Raw genomic sequence first — 21,656 nt, 5'->3', positions numbered from 1 at the left:
GGGCGGAAGTTTCCACACCGTACTAGTCTAAACATCGCTTCTACAACTCCTCATTTTCCATTTTTTTTTTTTTCATAATATATGGGAAAGTTGATGAAATATCTACACCTAAGGGCGCTGTTTCATTTAAAGTTTGTGAAGATAGAAGGAAAAAGAGAAAGTTTTAACAACTATAGTGCATTTGTTTCTCTTTCTACATAATGTACGTACCATAGTGGTTCATTTTACGTCTTCCTTTCCCATTGATTACTGATTTTGTGCATCATAGCAGTTTTTTATGTTAAATAAAACTTTTTTTTTTAAATACAATAGATAAAAATTCAATTTTTTGTTTAAGAAACAGTAATGTATAGTTGAGAAATGGTTTTTAACAGTTTGAAGTGATGTTTACAAGTGTCTTTAATCGTATGGATATGTTTATAAAAGTTTTTACACATACCCTTTTCTACAACGCGAAATTTCAACTTACGCGAAGGGTCTTGGAACGCATCCCTCGCGTAAGTCGGGACTTGACTGTAGTCGTTTTAGTAGCGTTTTAAATGAAAAATAGTCTGCAAAATATTCGCTAAACTAGAAAAATGTGAAAGGTGTGCATACATTAGAGATATTTATAAAACAATGGAAACATTACAGCCAATAATTATTTTTTTTTGAAATGTCTCAAAACATAAAAGTTTAAACACTGTTGCAAATTCAAAACACTGTTGTTTTTCCTTCAAGCACTAATCAGTCACTTTTCTGTCTTAAATGAAATAACTTATCATCTCCACTACTCTGTATACCCATTAAAGAAACCAAAAATTGCTTACTATTTTTGCTTATATGATATGATGGATAACATAAGCGTCTGATAAGAAATTCTTTCATGTCACCACATGCCAACTGCAGTTAAGCAACTTTTCTGTTTGAAAGTATTACTAACACACATTAGTTATTTTGTACAACAGACTTTTAAATTAAAAAAAAATCCCTAAACACTGTTAGTAAATTCAAAATTAGGTATGCATATAAAGCAATCAATAGCTTTTATCTACGTCTACATTGAAGTTTTATTTACCTTTACCGTGAAACAAAAAAACATATATATAAATGGTGTATGTTCATTAAATAACACAAGGCAAACATTAGCACCCATATAATTGCAATGGCTATTAGTAAGTATGTAGTTGAAAAAATTTAACAAGTCACCCTCCAAAACTTTATTATTAATAGGGCTTAAATTTACTTACAAATGCGAACAAGTTCACAGTAATTTTTAACATAACTAAGTATATTACATAAGTATGTACTGAAGACACACTAAAGTGCTTTATATGGTACATGAGTCTTTTTTAAATCACAAAAGAAAAATGCTTAATGCTGATTTTAAATTCCATTTCACTTTTTTAGATAAAGCTTTTATTTACATTTGCACATTTAAGTCTTAATTACCTTTACAGAAAAATGAAAATAATAATAAAGGCTGAATATTCTATGTTAATTAAATAACATTGTCTGAACACTGCAGCTTCAAAGAAAAATGACAGGTAAAAATATCCACAGTAACTAGAAAAACTAAAAAAGGTCGCCTTTGACTCCTTTAAACTTTGTTTTGTTATTGAATCAGCATTTGTTAGAGAAATACCAGGAAGTACAAGGTACAAGGTTGTAATTGCGAACTGACCCCACCAAAACCACAAGTAATATTTTCTTCATGAGGTTATTATTGTTATTCTTTTTGGCAAGAAATATGTGTCTGATGGCACTAAGAGAAAAAAAAAAGGGGGGGGTGTTATAATTATCTTTAGCAAAAAACAAAGCAACTTTACTCGAATTTTGGCAGACCAGAGTGAGTTAAAAGTTCGCCCGATGATATTTGAAGTTGAATTTTTTTTTTTTTACATTTCCTTTTTTTTTACATTCTTTGTATTTTTACATTCTTTGTATTTTTTCATTTTTAGTTGCTTTCAAACTGAAATAGTAGCAGTTTTGTTACAAAATAATCGTTTTTGTCTTACTTTAGGCTAAAATAGTTGTCATAGTCTGCAACTCTTCAAAATAGTCGCAATAGTGGCTTTCTTAGTCTGCAGTGGCAGCCCTGTTATCATTGATTTTGCGACAAAAAGGATAAGCTTTCTGTTTTTCACATGGCCAAGAAAGTTTCTGCAGGAAGAGATCTCATTTAATCCAGCTAATCAGAGTTGGCAAACAATTTTAGGTGAAAATTAAGTGTAAAAATTTTCATTTAACTCTGCAGAAACTTTTACAGCACTCAAATGTGTATTTTTCCTAAATTTTTTAGCTGTAAATCTCCGATCACGCTTTGTCAACTTTGCTGGTTGACCTTTTTTTAACTTGTTTGGTCCGATTCTTTTCTTTAAAGCATTTTATCAAGCACTTTACTATATAATAGAATAATTAACCTAATTTAGAGACATTTCAGACCAATTTACCACTACTGTGAAGAAAAAATTCAAATTTCGAATGGTGTTTGTGGTTTTTTACAAATACCAGCCATTTTAAAGTAATAAACACAATATTAAGGAATAAATGAACAAAAAATACAAATACAAAAGTGACGACCAGCAACAGGCTCTGGGCCCAGCTAGACTGGTCCTTTACAATCCCCAGTGAAGATCAATGGCCCTCTTAAAACTGTCTACTCCTTTGCTCATTACCACCTCTTCCGGTAAGCTGTGTCCAAGGTTCCACTACCCTGCTAAAATAATAATTTTTCCTAATATCCATGTTAGCCTGAGATTTAAATAGCTTAAAACAATGACCCCTTGTCCTGTTTTCAGTGCTAAACTTTAGACCCGTAACATCTTTTGTTTTAATAAATTTAAACAGCTGAATCATGTCCCCTCGGTCTCTTCTTTGCTCAAGACTGTACATTTTTAGCCTTCTAAGCCTGGAATCATAATCTAAGTGGGAGTCCACTTATTAGCCTTGTAGCCCGCCTTTGAACCCTTTCCAATACATTAATGTCTTTCTTAAGATAAGGAGACCAAAACTGAACAGCATACTCCAAATGGGGTCTTACCAAACTTCTATATAAGGGCAGAAGAACTTCTTTAGATTTATTTGAAATAGATCTATTGATAAACCCAAGCATCTTGTTGGCTTTGTTGCTAGCAATGCTGCACTGTTGGCTAAACTTTAAATCCTGACTTATTAGGACCCCCAGATCAGTAACTTTGTCTGCCTGACTAATGACTGAACCTTGCAAATAATAACTTGTACACTTATTTCCATGCCCTAAATGTAGCACTTGACATTTCCCAACATTAACAGCCATACCCCATTTATCAGCCCACTCCGTAATATTATCTAGATCCTCTTGCAGCTGATTTGCTTGTTCTTCATTTTCTACAGTCCCCATAACTTTGACATCATCAGCAAAACAATTCATGTTCCCAGAAATATTTTTGTGAATATCGTTCATAAAGACAATGAACAAAACAGGCCCTAACACTGATCCTTGAGGAACCCCGCTTAAGACCTCACTCCAATTAGAATAATTTCCCCTTACAACTACTCAAATGAAAGCCAAATGACTTTTAAGTGTTGAAACAATGCAAAAATAATTAAAAAAAATTGAAACATGATAATTTTAATCATTAATTTATTCGAAAATACTTAAGTGTACGATGACTTTTGTGGCATATTATTTCTCAGTCTCTTCATCTTTTGACCCATTTCGAAAAGAAGATCCATCAATATTTTGAAAAAGCTACAGGGTTTTATTTAGAATGACAAAGGAATTTAATGTGAAAAAATATTGGACTTCATATTTGAATTCAGTTTCACGTTATTTTGGTTTTACTAAAAAATTTCAAAGTGTACGAACATTTTTGGGAGCCACTGCAAGTGGTTATGATTAGGTTATAAGGAGGTTATAACAAGTAATTATCAGGTCCCTTTGGGCTTGTAATAAATAAGGCTTTTGGGCTTGTTATAAGTGGTCCCTTTGGACTCCTTATAAGCGAGTTCGACTGCACTATGCATTTTCTTTTTTCGACAAGTGAACAAACACATGAATATTTATGACAGACAGTCATTAACTATTCATGACTATAAGTTAATTACAAATGTGAGACCACCAGCAACAGGCTCTGGATCCACCAGGCTGGTCCAAGTAATTTATTAGTCCCCAATGAAGATGATTGGGGACTAATCATCACCCCTTCTTCATTACAGCCTCCTCCCCTGTTCCCCCCCCCCCAACTCAGCTAAAGTAATAATTTTCACTTACTTCCAGATTAGCCCGAGATCCAACTAGCTTAAAACAATGACCCCCTGTCTGCTTTCCATACAAACCATACATCCATTAACATCTTTCATTTTATTTTGAAAAATTTAAACAACGATATCATGTCCCCTCTAACTCCTTTTTGCTTGAGGCAATACATGTAAAATGCTACAAGTTTTTCAACTCAGAATTTTTTTTAACCATGATAATAAATTAAAAAATAATTTTCTAATGACTAAAATTAAAGTAATACTCTTCCAGCATCATAAAAGAATGAAACACAATAACTTACTTATCCATATACTCTCCATGAAGAACAGCTTCACAAGCAGTACATTTAAAGCACCAGATATGCCACTCTTTTTCTAAGGCAATTAAAGCTTGGCCTTCTTTCAACTCTTCATTACAGCCAGCACAAACTTCATAAAGAACAACAAAGTTTAGTCTCAAATTATTAAAGGAAATATCAAAAATGATTGCACAAGTATAAAAGTTCAATTTTACTTTTTCTAGTTGGTCCATTCTGCACTTGAGATTCTTGAGTAGGCGATTCAGCAGAAACGATAGGAATTTGTATGCATTTTGTACATAAGCAATCTTTGCCTGTGTAGGTCACTTTTTCCCCTGATGGAAAAGGCTGCCTAAAGATGAAAAGTAACTCATTTTCCGAAAATTTTGCATTGTATGTTAATAATTTGCATCAAAATCGTAACACTGACAAATGATCCTGTTAAGTTTCCTTTTTAAAGTTGATTAGAAATGCACAGATCAATAACATACACTAAGATAATAGATATCAAACAATTGATTTACTTCTTTGGTCAGGTTAAAGTAATTTGTTACCCAGTGAAGTTAATTCAATACATTTTTACATGACAGCTTTACCTAATTCAGAAAAAAGCAATTGCACAAAATAATGCACAAATTAAAGTCATTAAAATATTTCTTTAATTTTTAAGATTCAAGGAATCATCCTATTTTTGAATAAAAATACTAAAAATACCTTTATAAAATTACCTATAAATCCTTGATAAATAAAACCTCACAAATAATGCAATAAATACAAACATATTAACTGTAATAAAATAACTGCATTTTTAAAAATGCATGTTTTAATTTATAGAATTGGAAAAATGCAGCAACCAAGCAATTTTGGGTTTTTTGCCATCAATTGACCCTCTCTGATCGCCCAAATGATGAGCCTGTATACACTCAGGAACATTCAAAATAGCGCCCCAAGAAAGAAGAAAGGTACAATCGCGAAATTTTGCACATAAGAGTGACATCTAATATGCAAATGATCCAAGTATGGTGTCAATGCTCATGACCGTTTACCCTGCAGTATCGGTGCAATCAGGAAAAAGGTGCTATATAAACTAGTGCATAATTAAGGATTTATAACTGTTACGATTACATCCCAATTGTTGAAGAGCCTTAATGAGTGAAGGATGCCAGATCAATTAGTTAGAAAGCATTTCTTAGTTAAGCGAGTTTGAGAAAGGTTCGATCATCAGCATGAAAATTGCAGGCTGGCCGACGAGCTGTTTGCTGCTCAGGTGGATCGTTAGGAGTGTTCCGTTAGAAATTGTTGTAAGCAGTGGACACCAGATGGTACCTAGTGCAAAAAACCGGGTTTGGAGCGACCAGGAAGTTGACGAGGAGAGATAATCGAAGGATCGTGCTGCAAGCACTCATGGATCCCGCAGTGACTCGTTCCACCATACAAGCAGTTGTTCCTCGAACCATTTCTAAACGTCTTGCGGCACTGAATCTGCAGTCCAAGCGTTCTTTTTGCATACTCCCTTTTCCACCAAAGCATAGGCAACTCCGTCTACAATGGTGCAGAGCCAGAGCGATGTAGGCTGTCACTGACTGGCAAAAGGTGGTCTTTGGTGATGAATCCCAGTTCGTTTTGGTGTCAAATTATAACTGAATGAATGTGGAGGTGTCCTGGAGAAAGGTATCATTCAACCCATTTTATCGCACTACACACTGCCCGAACAGCGATCATAATGGTCTGGGGTGGCCCTAGCCTATGATAGCCTATCCACTCTAGCTGTGGTAGGTAGAACCTTAACGAGCCAACATTATCTTAATGACCTTCTGCAACCACATCTAGGACCGTTTCTAAATGGACTCCCAGGGGCAATTTTCCAGCAAGATAATGCTCACCTGCATACAGCTAGAGTTGCTCAAGACTTCTTACGTCTTTTTTGGACTCTTCCATAGCCAGCTGCTTCCCCGACTTGTCCTCAGGACAACATCAACATTGAATTCGCTCAATGCCGGTTTGTGTTACAGCATGTACTGCAGCAAAAGAGGGTCCAATGCGCTATGGAAGTAGCACTGTATTTATCTCATTTCTTAGCCTGTATTTGTTTAATTGCCTGATTTTCGGATCAAGTGTCTCTCTCTCGCGTGCATTATTAAATTTCACTTCAGTCCAATGCTTCCTTCTTGGGGTGTTAGTTTAAATGTTCCTGAGAGTATATTGGGTATATCAATCGTGAGACTTACAAAAGTAAATTTTTCAAAACCATGTTAGCTCGAAAACTGGGGATCTCTCTCTCTTTTTCTCTCTTTTCCCGAAAAATTTGAGACAAATACAAATGTGATGACCAGCAACAGGTTTTTGGCCCAGCTAGGATGGTCCTAGTCAATTTATTAGTCCCCAATGACGATCAATGGCCCTCTTACACCTATCCAACCACTTGCTCATTACCACCTCTTCCGGTAAGCTGTTCCAAGTGCCCACAACCCTACTAAAGTAGCAGTTTTTCCTAATTTCCAGGTTAGCCTGAGATTTAAATAGCTTAAAACAATGAGCCCTCGTCTTGCTTTCCAAGCAAAAGTTTATAAAAATGAATGATGTTAATGGATTAAATTTAAACAACTGAATCATGTCCCCTCAGAGACCCCCCCCCCTTTGCTCCAGGCTATACATATTAAGCCTATTAAGTCTAAATATGAAAGCCCTCTTATTAGTCACCCTTCTTTGAACCCTTTCCAATGCAGAAATATCTTTCCTCAGATAAGGCGACCAAAACTGCACACCATACTCCGAACGAGGTCTTACTAAACTCCTATATAAAGGTAGAAGAACTTTCTTAAATTTATTTGAAATAGATCTATTGATAAACCCAAGCATTATGTGGGCTTCGTTACTTGCAATGCTGCACTGCAATCCAAGTTTATTTTTTCTTATGTATCTATATCTACAGGGTACTTCTACCAGACTCATCATTTAAAGGGGAAGGAGGGGGGGGACTAGTGCCTCAACCCCAGGTTTTAAAAAATATGTATTTATATATGTGTGGGCATGGTTTTTGCTGTTTTCCAATGCAATATGCATTGAGAACATTCTCTATGCCCCGCCCCCCCAGAAAAATTCTAATGATGAGCCTAACTACTACACCACTGGTTGGACTCATATGCATTAAAATTTGTTCAACATTATTTTATAGGGTTTTAGTATAAATATTAGAAATATAAAACATAAATAAATAACTTAAAGCCACAAAGACTTTTTTTTTTAAAAATCAAGAAAATCCAATTCAAATTGTCAAAAATATTTTTCATTTAAGAAAATCATGATTTTTTCAGATTGAAAATTGAAACTAACATTCCACCCCCCCCCCCCCCCCAAAAAAAAAAAAAAAAATATTACGTATGAAAACGACAAGCTCCACATGCTATTTTCTTTCTAATTACCAGAAATATCAGCTCAGACTACATATCTAACAGAAAAAATCAAAATTTGACTGAATTTCTTCAGAATTTGAGTGTTTGCAGACTTACAGATAATGTAGGTTGTTTTCCAAGAAAATCATTGTTTAACAAAATTTGCAGTGGAACACAAAAACAGCCATACATGTTCTTACCTACAACTAGCACATACAAAGCACTTTTGGTGATATGTGTTGCCAATAGCTGTGACTACTTCTCCTTCAACATAATCTCCACATTCAGCACATCTAGTTCCAAATAGTTTTTGGTAATCTTTTGAACAATAATAAAGGCCTTTGTTTAAGAAAAACCCACCTTGTGCCAATGAAGATGAACATTCTGAAAGAGAAGAAGTGGTATTCAAAGAGAAAATAAATTAGAACTACTTAGTTACTTTTGATGCATATAAGTTACACCATTCATATTTTTTTTTTTTAGAGAGGTAGCATAAGAAATTGCTTAAAGTGAAGGAAAAAGGGAAAAGTAATTTTTATATTCTGTAAATGCTCTTGTATAAGTCAATTGAGAATTTGTTGAGCTCCTAACTTTAGAAAAAAAACTCCATAATATTTTGCCACAATTTTCCAAAATAAAAAATTACTTCTTTGATATTAAATTGGCCTAATTTTTAAACATTAAAAGGTTTTTCTTTTCTTTCTTTTTTTTTTTTTTTTTGCATGAACAAGGCTTTTTTTTTTTTTTTTTTTTTTTAATGAGTAAAATCATTGGAACTTAGCTGGGTCATTGTTTATGGAAATTTCTAGTAGGTAACCCTTTCATGTAAATAAAAAAAAAGAGAAAACATAAGGTTTTGAAATTGAAAAATATTTTCTTTCAAAAGTTACATTTTCTGGAGAATGACCCATAAAAGCAGAAAAACCTAGATTTGTTTGAAATAGATCCATTAATAAACCTAAGCATTCTGTTGGCTTTGTTACTTACAATGCTGCACTGTTGACTAATCTTGAAGTCCTGATTTACTAAGACACCCAGATCAATAACATTCTCTGCCTGACTAATAACTGAACTCTAAATAATTTTGGTTTTATGACCAAAATGTAACACTTAGACATTTCCCAATATTAACTGCCATACTGCACTTATGTGCTCACTTAGTAGTATATGATATAAATCCTCTAGAAGCTGTTTTGAAAAAGTCTGAAATAAAACCAGGGATAATTTCCATGCCCCCATTCTTCTACAGTTGCAAGGGCAAAATTTTAGAAAATTTTGTCTGATTAAGTTGACTGAACTTTTCTCCTCATTTTTGTGATGAGTACTAAAATTCAAAATGTTTGTGCCAATAAATTTAAAAATTAACAAAATTATTTGTTCACCATAACCTTTTTTGGATTGCAGTAAAATTTTCAGACATTTTGGCAGATTTTTTTTTTATATTCTTACGTTCTAGTAAAATGCTGATTTAATGTTTCTGAGATGATCAATAACTAAATTTTAAATAAAAAAGCCAGATATCTAGATACATTAAGTTAAAAAATCTAACTTACCAGCACATTTGAAACAGTCTAAGTGGAAGTACCTGTCTTGAACCCTAAGTGCATTACCACTACACTTTTTCTTACATACTTCACAAAGGACTTTGCCTGCAACAGAAGTTAAGTCTTAGATTAGAAGAAACTAATTGGATACAAAATTAGAAACTTCATAAAGTAAAAATACTGATTTCTTCATATTAAAAAGTAAGACGGGCCTGATCACCAAAATGATGAGCATGACTGGAATACAATAAAAAAGGTAATGGGAAGTATGTGTCACCAACACTCGCCAAATGGAGTAATAGATTCACTGAACCACAGAAATAGATTTAGTGATACCTAGGGGGAAATATTTTGATACAAAATACTGACTGGCTATATCCTAATAAATGACAGGTCTAGCCATAATTATAAGTTTTGAAAGTGCTCTTCATTTATGTTTTTTAGAAAATCAATGTAAATTACAACTCTGTGTTTTCTATCAAAATACTATTTCATTGTCAAATTATGTATTTGTGCTTCCCTTTTTTCCCCCTGTGAAATACATTGAATATACCTTTTATCCCTTCCCCTCCACCATCGAAAACTGAAATAATAAGTCTCATTTTATAGCATAGTTTTTGTCAGAAGGTGACTCTCTCCAAGTCCCGTATTAAAAAGATGAAAACTTGATGAAAACATTTGAAATTGAATAGTTTATTGAACGAATTATTTAAGATTCTACATACAGGGCTGCAATTCAATTCCGCTACAGAAAATAGTACTTTTAGTAGTCTGAAATGTGAAAAATGGTCACCAATGCAAAAACTTTTATAAAGTAGTTTTTTTTTTTTTTTTTTTTTTTTTTTTTTGAAAAATAGCAGTTATAACATATTAATGCAGCAAAGCTCAACCTCTTTTTACCCGAGGGTCACACCTAGTATTAAAACGATTTTCGTGGGTCAGAACACACAATACAATTTCAAAATATTTCATGGTATCACAGGAAAACATAGAAAAGGAAAGAAAACTGCAAACCAAGAATTGCTGTCATTGGTACTTAATGCTTATTTTATTAATTAATGCAGCTGGTTTCCAGAAACCAATTTCTAAATATTCGGGCAACATTTTGGCTCATGGGCCGTAGGTTACTGAATTAATACAGTGATACTTCAATAAATAAAAATATTTTGGCAGTGTGGTATCGAAACGGGACCACTCACAGCAGAAGGCTTAACCGATACACCGAGGGAAATGTTCCGAAACTTTTCCCTAAACAACCCTTGAGAAAAAGAAGTTTTTTCAAACATTTTCGGATTTTTGTGCAACCATTTTAAAGGAATACTAAAGAAACAAATACTGACACTTTTTGGTACATTTTCTCACTATCTGATTGCAAATTACGAACAACAGTAAAAGACTGACAGCTTAAAAAGAAGTAGAGACGCTGCATTCGCGATATTTCTGATCGTAAGAAAATTAGCACTCGTTTTAAAAAAAAGAACGTAATAAGGCAATAAGAAATTAAAAACTTTTAGAGCAAAAATATGAACATAACACATTTCAGATAGTGGCTATGTTTGTTGTGTTTCAATTTCTTACTTTTAAAAAACGCTCATTTTCAAAAAAAAAACAAAAAAAAACATGGTAGGTAAACTCCCCCCCCCCCCCGGAAGTAGAAGGTAAGTATAAGAGAATCCCCCCCCCCCCCAATGTTTTCGCTTTAGAGGGAAAAAAAGAGGATTTTTTCCATTTTAGTTGCCTTTTTTCTAAAATAGTCTTTTTTACAATTGATTGCAAAATAGTCGGTTTTGGACACATTTTGGCTAAAGTACTCACCATTGCTTCAAAATGGTAGCAATAGTCGCTTTTTTTGTCGCCAGGAGCAGCCCAGAGCATAGCATCAATTATATATCGGTTGTAATTAATGAAATAGATTGATTTGAATACAAATACAAAAGTGAAACCAGCAACAGGCTCTGAGCGCAGCTAGGCAGGTCCTAGTCAATTTATTAATCCTTGCAATAAAGAGCACTCTTGAAGCTATTCTTCCCATTGCAAGCAACAGCCCTGGTAAACAATTCCAAACGCCTACAATCCTATGGAAGTACCCTAGTAGCACATAACGTACGACGATATCGTTAAATTTACCAATACCATATCGGTGCGTTATCGGGTCACGATATAAAACAATGTCTAATCCGACAGAACGTGCGCTATCATAACAATATTGTATTCGATATTACAACGATAACGTAAGCGTCATTATGTCGTCATCGTTTTGCCCATAGTTCCGATATCTCCCTATATCGTTTATGCGTCATTGTGTTGTTATCGTTTCGCCCATTGTTCTGATATCTCCCAATATTTTTATTACGTTTATGCGTTATTGTAATGATTACGTAAGAGTCATGTGTCGGTAGTTTCGCTGTAAGCTCCCGTATCGTTTACGCGTCATTGCGACGATATCGTAAGTGACATCGTGCCGTCATCATTTGGTTGACTATTCTAATATCACCAACTATTTTTCCGTTGTCAAGATTATCTATAAGGTTTTAAAAAGCTTAAAACAATGACCCCTGGTTTTACCACTTGTGCATAAAGTCCACTGTCAACTGCACAATTATTTACGGAATAGTATTTTTAAAAAACACATTTTGGGGGAGGTCGCCTGAAAGCTGGAGCCCGTGCCCCAGGAAGCAACTATACTGAGGACGGCAAATTGAAATCAGGGCCGTCCCGAAGGGGGGGGGGGGGCGAGCGGGGCGCCGCAAGGCACCCCTCGTTTCGACGGAACACGACGACATTCACAGGAAATGAGGGGCGCCTTGCGGTGCCTCTCTCTCTTCGTATAAAATGCCCCGATTGTATACAATTAGGGGCGCCTTGCGGCGCCCCCTCATTTTAGGTATCATAGATACGCAGCGATAGACACACAAAATAGAGAATCATTGCAATGGTTCTCTATTTTGTTCTATATTCTTGTTTCTCAGTCTCCAAAGCATTTGTATCCTTTGTATCATTGAAACAGATACATTTTCTGAGAATATAACTGTTTAGAATCAAACAAAAGGCACTTCTCTTTTGTCTCGTTCTCACCAAATTTGCTTGAGTTCGGCCCCTGCATGCAGTGACGTAACGAGAAATTTTTTTTAAGGGGTCACTTTGAAAAAAAAAAATTTTTTTTTTTATTTTTATTATTGATCGGATAGGAAAAAAGGTCAAAAGGTGTCCGGTCAAAATTTTTAAACTTTTAGTTTTAATTTTTGCCTTAAAACGCGATTATAGGCCATGTTCACTGACGTTGGGGTAAAGGAGGGAGTTCAGAGACTGTTTCCGATCGATTATTTTATAAAAAAGATTAAAATCAATTTCTTCTCCCCCTGAAGTTTTCGAAATCGAAGTTTCAAAAACGCAGCTTTAGACAAAATTTGAAGATTTGATGGATAGGAGGATCTGGAGCATCTCTCAGGAAAATTGTTCAAAATTATGGTCAAAAAATTTAAGCAGTGTTTTACTTTCAGGAGCTATCTCTCTTAAATTTTTTGTAAGTGTCGATTGAAAAACCCATTGTTTGTGATATTAAAGAAAAGCGGCATGGGGGGCGAATATTTTCTTAAACTCAATTCTTAAAAGCAATTTGTAAGGCCATATTTTGTAATATTAGGGCCACTGATTTTTCGAAATTAGACCTCCAAAAACGCAATTCTGAGCGATTTTCGGTGTTGTTGAGTATTTGTGGGCTTCTCCCTAAAACTTACAAATATTTGATGCAAAAGAATAACATCTTTGTTTATAACATATAAGAAAGTTGATATTAAATTGATGCAAGTTAAACCAAAAACTCTTGAAAAGAGTCATTGGATGAGTTCAGATCGAAATTTAATTTCGATGTATTTTACTACGATAAATACATTTTCTCTTTATAATCAGCAAATTATATTCGTGTTCTTAGTTTGATCAAAATGAATAACCAATTCAGTTTTAATTGTTTGTTTTTTATCTAGTGGGATAACATTTTACTAGATAAATATTTGGATTTTTAACATTTCCGTTTTTCGAAAAGTTTTTGGGGCATTAATGTTTCACAAATATTGAAAACAGATTCATTGCTTGTGTGTTAATTTGTATTATGCATAGCCCTTTGATTGTTCTGTTTATCAATATGTAAAATATTCAAGTATGAACTATGCACTGATGTTATAACTAACTTGATTTTTCTGTGTGTATAGAGGGGGGGGGGCGCCAGGAAACTTTCGCCCCGGGCGCCATCAGCTCTTCGGACGGCCCTGATTGAAATGTGAGGAGGATTCAAAGGGATCAAATGTCCCCTAGACGAGATCAAACAGAGGCAAAAGCGTTTTTTTGAACCTTGAACTTTGGAAAATCTTCGAGGAAAATATACGACCTCCATGCTCCCGTAATGTCACCAAGATTTCCGTTTCGGAAAATTGCCATGGGAGCCACTTATCCACTTTTTTTCTCCAAACTTTGCCAAATACAGCACGAAATGAAAGTTTACAGGGCATGAAAGTTACAGTTACATTTCATACAATTTCCAGGTTTGAACCTCCGAGTGGAAATGGAATCATCTTCCCCCTATATTCCTTGTACAACGTGGAAAAAAATAAAAATTAATATGCGTTTGCAGGAGGAAAACTCCCGAATCACCCGCCCCCTTTCCTAAAATCGCAGATAATAGCTTAAAAATTGCGTTTTTAGTAATTATATGTTAAAAAAAGAGAAATAAACCACTCTTCATCTTAATACTTTCTTAGTTTTAAAATATTCTACCTGTATAAAAATATCATGTTCTATAGGGGGTGGCAAATTTGGCCTCCGCTCTGGGCGACAGGAACCTATGCTACGACGCCACTGGTTAATTCCCCCATCGAAGATATATTCTGGTTGCATTAGTGGTTGTTCACAATGATTACAGAACTTAAGAATTTAGAAATGTTTGAGTTTCGATGTAAAGCCCTCAGAGTTTTAGAACGGAATGCAGTTTTAAAAAGACAAAATTTGGTTAGGTAATAGCACGTAAGTACTTCAAGCCGATACTGAAATATATTCAGCCGAGCACTGCGGAAATAGGAGGCCTAGTCTCTGCCCAATACGTAAAAATTTAACGCATGCAACGCCCACCCGTGACGTCACTTTTACGTACGCAACAAAATTCGCTAGTCTCTGCCCTTTCTTACCGGACGCAAAAGGCAGCTGCCAAAACGCGAACGTACGGTAAATTAACGCCATGATTTTTCTGGCGTAAACCTTTCGTACGTACGTTTAAGAGTCAAAACAAAGATGGCTGCTGTATTCGCCGCGCAATGAGTTTTATGAAACTTGCTGAACTATTGGACTTATCGAAAGAAAAGTATTGAAGAATCATCACACGCGTTGGATATTTTTGATGCAAGGTTTGTCAAACTTTATAAATAGATCAAAAGTTAAGTGATTAACGCCACAGAAGTGAAACATTGCTTTCCCTCCTGTATATAGGGTTACCAGCTAATTTGCGAGTACATTCTTCGTCACTGTTCTACAAACACAACATCATTTTTAATTCTTAGCGTTCATTTATATTTATTGATAAGAGTGAAGTAAAAGATCTTGCACCATGGCCCTACGAAATTTGCTGTTGATTTTGTTTGTACAGATTAATTATTTTCCGACAGGTAAGTGGGTCATTCCATTTTAAACCAAGCAATAAAATAAACAAAATTCTCAAGCTGATCGTTTCAGATTTTCAAGAAACTTTGCGAAATCCTACTACTCTCTGACACCTCAAATGTATATAAACTTTAAAAAAAAATCTATCTTACACAATTGATCTGTAACTAATGTCTGAGTTTGTTAAACACTATTTTCCCGGCAGTGTTTTGAAATGTTATACCTGACTTAAGTTCTATGGGAGATTCAGAGTTGTATAATAGCTCATTTTAAAGAAAACTGCATATGCCTTACTTTGATGTGTAACAACACAAATATTTCAGATAAAAATATTTTTTCACAATTTTAAATTTTGACATTGTGTCTCAAAAAAAATTCAGGGTTTTTTTTTTGTAATGTATTATAATGAATGCATCCCAAATGTTCAGAGTGGGCTCAGAACAGTTGCAACAAATATTGTAGGATAATTTTTACAAAAAATTGGCTTAAAAAATCCTGACTAGTGTTATGCCGGATGTCCGAGGGAAGATAAAGATGTGTATCCTTATCTGTTTTTTCCAGATCTTAAACAAATCTTTTATATTCTTAAATTTCGACACATATTTGAATTCTAAATATAGATAGGCATGAAACACTCTTAAATTCTATGTAAGTTAAGTGTTTTCATTTTGTTAAATAAGGTATCATTTCAGAAATTAAAAAAGTTAATTTTTAAACCCCGACTCTATTAGGAAAGAGATAATAAGTTTGACATGTATATTTGTGTGTGTTTGTGGAATCGTAGCTCCCAAACAGATGAAACGATTTTGTTCATTCTTTTTTACGCTCAAAAGGTGACTTGACCTTTCTGTTCTTAGCTTGGTCTCATCTTTGTAACACTAATTACCCAGGGGTGTCCACCTCTTCCCCAAATACAACAGAGAAAAATACCCTTGAAAACAACCCTCCTAAAATTTTCAATGCCGTAGTCTGACCTTCCCTTGGTGGACACCTATGAATTAATGAAGATATTAATTAAAAACCAACGTAGTGTTTTTCGCAGTTTGAACAGTGAGATCTTATATATGTGCGTTTAAATATTGAGACTAGTTGAAAGAATGAAATTTTCTGCGTTGAATATTTGTTAGGAATTTCCAAGTAGGAGTTATAATCTTGTTTACACAATAAAAAAAAATTTTGAGTTCAATGTTAAACCTTTATGCTTGCGAGTAATAGCAATTTCTTTGTTGCTCCACGATTTAAAATTTATCTACTTTCAGTTTCTGACGTGTACTGACCCACAAGTAGTTCTCACTGATCTAGACACTAGTGATCCCTATCCGCAGATCTGAACTTTTAACGATCCAGCACATCACTAGTTATAAGTTTTTTTTTTTTTTGAACTACAGAGCTGTACAATAGCGCATTTTAAAGATAATTTCATTATCTTTCATCTCTGATTTGTAAGTTAAACATTTTTTTATTCCAATAATTTTAAAATTATGTACTTTTTAAAATTTTGTTGTAGTCCCACTCTGAAAATGTTTGGCCCTATTCACTAAAATACAGTAAAAATCATGCTCTTTTTTATAAAATGACACTATTCTCAATTTTTTTTAATTTGAAAATTTTGGGAAAGGGGATTTTTTTCCCGAAAAGTATTTAAGTTACACATTCAACTGAAGTGCATGTCTTTCTCTTCAAAGTGAGTTATAATACAGCTCTGTAGCGCTCATAAAGCTTGAATTATAAAATTTTACGCACTGCCAGCAAGTTAGAAAGAAGTGCTGTGCTTTTTAACAACTTTCAGAAATTAATTACTAATCATGTATGAAAGTTTTTTAAAAATTATATACAGTAAAACCCCTCTAATACGGACACTAATGGGACAATTTTTTTGTCGGCAATAGAGGGGTGTCCGCAGGTCAGAGATTTAACAATGTTATTTTCTTTGAAATCGGAGAATAAAATATTGTTCACATCAGTGGGGTGGCCGTTTGGAGGGGTTTTACTGTTACATTTAAGATGTCGGAGAGTAGGGCTTCTGAAACTTTCATGATATTTGAGACGGTCAGGTTGAGAATTTTATTTATTTATAGGTTTGATATATGATCCATTTGCGTGTCGAATAATATTAATTTGTACAAATAAAATAAACAACAATGTTTCTAGGGCCAAGCTGCAAGATCTTTTACTTCACTCCCATCAGTAAATATAAATGAATACTAGGAATTAAAAATGTTGTGTTTGCCGAATGATGAGGTAAATTAGTTGGTAATCCCATAATGATGAATGAGCAAATGAGCTGGTAATATTGCTGATGGAAAGCAATGTTTCATTGCTGTGAGGTTAATCTGAACATTTTGGTCAGAAAAAAAGTTTGACAAACTTTGCATCTAAACTATTCAACACATTGTATAAGACTCCTGAAATACTTGTCTTTTGATGCATTCCAATATTTCTGCTTCTTTTTGTTGAACACTCAAAGCAGCAAATTCATCACTCAGCAGCCATCATAGACTTTGCACATAATAGCTGTAAGCTCAGGTACACATGTATACTTCCGTAGGACTCCCTTAAGCTACAGTAGGGTCTCATTTCACAATTTTCCATGTGTGGGGGGTGGGGTCTAAAGATTTGTGCGCAATAGATTATATAGGAAGAAAACAAACTGTGTACACACAATAGTCCCAAATTTGATTGTTTCTAAAATTCAGAGGGTTCCCTTACCACTCAATTGATGGATCTGGAATTCCTGTTCTTCACTATACATATCATCATTCCGATAATACACATCACAAAATTTTACACAGTTGCGGAACCAATAAATGCACATTTACATCAATGTTCATTGTTGTTTCTTCAATATGCACTTTATTTGTATACCTTCGGCTGATTTCAAACAAATTTCTTTATTTAAGCTGTCATTTTATTATAAAAAGGAATATTAAAACATATTCTGTACAAACTGCAGTATAGTTGTAATGGAATTTTAGAGGCTCTGCCTCCTGCTCGTTTGGCTCGCCAACCCCCGGTTGCCACCTGTGGGCGCTCAAAGTCACTTGCAGCAGGTGACTATTAATGATTTTAGGGGTGTCGAGACATCCCAGAATATCCTCAGGAATGGAAGCCCCTAAAGGTTTAGAGGGGCGTTAAAGAATGGAAATGGCTTCCCCTATTTGCCCTGTATCCAGTGGTACAGGTAGACACGGCCAATCCGGAGAAGATAGACACAGAAATAAATAGTTTAGACTAGGGGGCCCGACTCCCCTGCTCGCTTTGCACGCCAACCCGTTTGCCATCCGCCTCAAAGATTTTATGCTTTTTAGGGTATCATGACATCCTTGGATATCCTCAAGACATAATCAGTACTGGATATCTGGCCCCTCAAGGTTCAGAGGGGTGAGACAGGGTGCAATAAATACAGAGATTAACAACCCGTATCCAAAGGTGGGGTGTGTTGGCCGGATTCGTAAGGTGTCAGACTCTTAACTCAGGGGTGCCCATCTGGAAGGGGTCATGGTACAGACTGCGCCAATTGAATTTCTAAGGGAAGGGGGGGGGGGAGAAAATTGAGAGGTATTTTTTGGGGGGAGCTTTTGCTCTTGGGGGAGGACCCCTGCTTACCCGAAGGGTCCAAGGTCTGATGTCAGCCGGTCAAAGATCTTCCATGTTTGTTAATGGTGACTGGGGCAAGTTAAATATGTCGCAGTCAAAGTCCTTCAAAGAATTAATACCTCTGGGAGTGCTAGACCAGAGATTACTCGTCTTCTGACCTGGATCAAAAAACAGCTGTCTTCAGGTCCCCATCCAACAGTTTAGAACAAAAATGGTAGGTACGGGGAATCCTAGAGTGTGATGTATTCAACAGTACCAGTATTGACTTGGCAGACATTTCCAGTTCAGAGGAGAAGCGGTTAGGGACAGGCAGTCACAGAAATTAATATTATCGACTATTAAATAATCTGTTATGCAAATTGTTCTGAATGATGTTTTAATTTTCAAACTACAAATAGAAAGAAATTCACGAAAAAACACTTTAGCAATTATTTTTCTTTTGGTAATTGCATATGTAAAGCCTAATAAATACAAATTAAATTTCATTCATTGGATACTTAAAGAGAGATGGGTTTCTAAACTCCTTGGGCCTGGGCTCAGTTAGCCCCTGCTCCAGATCTACTTACCTGCAGCGCGGGGCGGCTCACTATACTAAATGGGCCCCCGGCTTTCAGTGGCTTAGAACTCCAGTAGCCAGTTAGGGGCTCTGCTAATTTTTTGCCAGGGGGGCCTAAAATTTATAGATCAGAGCCAGACAAGGGTGTCACCATCTCAACATGGAAGGGGAGGGCAGGCCCAGGAAAGTCCCAATGCAAAGTCGTTGTGACCTCCCAAAATTTTCCTTATTCGATAAATTTTTTTGCCGCTTCAGCAAAATTAGGAGTTTTATTAGGTAAAATTATCCTCATTCAGCGACAATATTTGTGGCATTCCATTCGGCAAATAATTGAAGACTTTTTTTCCTCCCAAAGATTAAAGTTCAGTGTCCTCCTGGGCAGGGCCATAATTTGGACAGTTTGGGGACTGGTCTTTTAGCCCCCCCCCCCAAGATTTTGGAAGCAATGCAATTCTAAAATGATAGCAGTATTAACTCAACACCAGTAATTTTTCTTTTTTAATGTACTTGGAAGAAGATGTATACACTTTCAAACTCCATTGACAAATGCCCCCCCCCCCCCCGGTGAATATGTCCATGGTGCCAGAAATGCCTGTTTTTTATTTGAGAGTTGGCACAAAAGTACTTTGAGCCAAATTCTTAAAAAATATTATAGTGTTAAAGCTATTTTGATAATTTACAAAACAATTCAAAATAATGTTTCAAAGAATGATATTTCGCTACATTTGTAGGAATATTTTGTAATTTCATTATCATATTGACAGATCAATGAAGAAATATTAAAAATGAATTTAATTAGAACCTTCCATTGCTTTGTTTTCTTTGCTAGTTGATATTTTAAATTTTAGGAATTTGTTACTGAATGCTCAAAAAAAAAAAAAAAAAATGGTAAAAACTCCAACAAAAATGCTTTTTTTTATTATCATTATGATTCTTAGGTCAAAAGGTTCTTCTTTTGTGCCCCTTTTTTCTGATTTGGGTACCCGAGTGGTGTAAGTAATAACAAGAATTGTTTTTTCCATCTTTCTATGATTGAAAGCAGACGTCGGAAGGAGAATCAAAACAAAACAACTGAGGCTAGCCTCGTCTCCTGAGCGTTCTCATGTCAACGATTCTAATTTTTCATTGGCTTACAGGGACAGGAAGAAAGGCGTGGTTTAATGCTTACCGTACGTTCGTTATCCCAGTGAGTATTAACGAACTTCCGGTATTTTTGGGCAGAGACTACCGCAGTTACCGTACGTACGGTGAGTGCGTAAGTTGCTAGCGTCCGATACGATATGCTCGTGCGATGACGTCACGATTAACGTATGCTATTTACGTATGGGCAGAGACTAGACCTCTAGATCTCCTAGTAAGAAGACGTATTCTACATGGAAATTCATTTCGCTAAAATCGTAAGAATTTAGATGCTTGCACAACGAAATAATAAAATAACGTTACACAACCTGCGTTAAAATAGAAGTTCCGAATAAGTGTCCAACATAAAAACAAACATGCATTTGCGCAAAAGAGTTAGATCGCAGGCGTTTACTACTTCCTCTTGTATTATTGAGTTTCTTACCAAGGTCACTCCCAGTTACGATTTCCAGCGGTGTCCAATTGTTTTCGCGAATTTACGTCTGGATTGAGACTATTAAAGTAAATTATGTAGATTTATCCATTAGATTGCTGTATTGCACTCATTGTTTCACATTTAAAATTCTTTCAGTTGTAAATTTTGTTCCGTTTTCCAAATTTTTCACACCAGGTGACGAGATTAGAGCTTGTCTACCTGGGATACCCACCCCTACGGCCTGATTACTGAATAGGCTAACTAGGCCCTGGCCTAGGGCCTCCGATGTTTGGGGGCCCCCAAATGGCTGAAATTACTTTAGTCTATGGCTAAAAAATTTTCAGCCAACGGCTAAAGTTATTAAGTCAGGGGACCCCAAAAAAGTATTTGGTCTAGGATCCCTCGATATTTTAATCGGACCTTGCCCACCCCACCCCCGAGATTAGAACTTATTTACCTGGGGTACCCACCCCACCCCCGAAAGGGCGATGGCGCACCCCCTAAAATGCCACGGGGCCTTCTCGGAGGCCAAATTAGGAGGCCTTCTCCCTAAAATGAGATCAAAAATCCTTTTAAACTAACCCTCCCTAAATGTCTCACTGGCTGTGTGCTTACACAGCGTTATATGTAGTGCTAATAAAGGTTCAGTGCGACGAACGTGAATTAATCATTGATTGCAACATTCTTCTTGGAAACAGTTTAGTTCCCTAAGAAGTTAGTCACCTTCAATAGTGAATTCTACTTCACAAGAAATCTACTTCACAGGGAAAAACTTAACCAATTTCAACAAAAAGAAAATTGAGACTCAAGAAAACTAGCATAATTTTCTCCAAAAATAAAATTAAA

At 35.4% G+C, this 21,656-nt stretch overlaps 1 protein-coding gene across 1 annotated transcript in view; it reads right to left on the bottom strand.

Annotated features, from left to right (window-relative positions):
• The window catches only part of LOC129216536 (actin-binding LIM protein 3-like), a 182,735-nt gene that overhangs the window by 44,656 nt on the left and 116,423 nt on the right, over nucleotides 1-21,656 (bottom strand). Inside the window, exons 2-5 of the mRNA XM_054850755.1 lie at nucleotides 9,466-9,561; nucleotides 8,113-8,296; nucleotides 4,736-4,872; nucleotides 4,524-4,650 (exon numbers count right to left, since the gene is read on the bottom strand). Coding sequence (XP_054706730.1) covers nucleotides 4,524-4,650; nucleotides 4,736-4,872; nucleotides 8,113-8,296; nucleotides 9,466-9,561 — 544 coding nt within the window. The remainder of the gene's footprint in view (nucleotides 1-4,523; nucleotides 4,651-4,735; nucleotides 4,873-8,112; nucleotides 8,297-9,465; nucleotides 9,562-21,656) is intronic.

The sequence above is a fragment of the Uloborus diversus genome, chromosome 1, assembly GCF_026930045.1.
Source record: "Uloborus diversus isolate 005 chromosome 1, Udiv.v.3.1, whole genome shotgun sequence".
Classification (NCBI taxonomy): Eukaryota; Metazoa; Arthropoda; class Arachnida; order Araneae; family Uloboridae; genus Uloborus; species Uloborus diversus.
The sequence above is the reverse complement of the archived record's forward strand: the minus strand, read 5'-3'. Positions and strand labels throughout refer to the sequence as shown.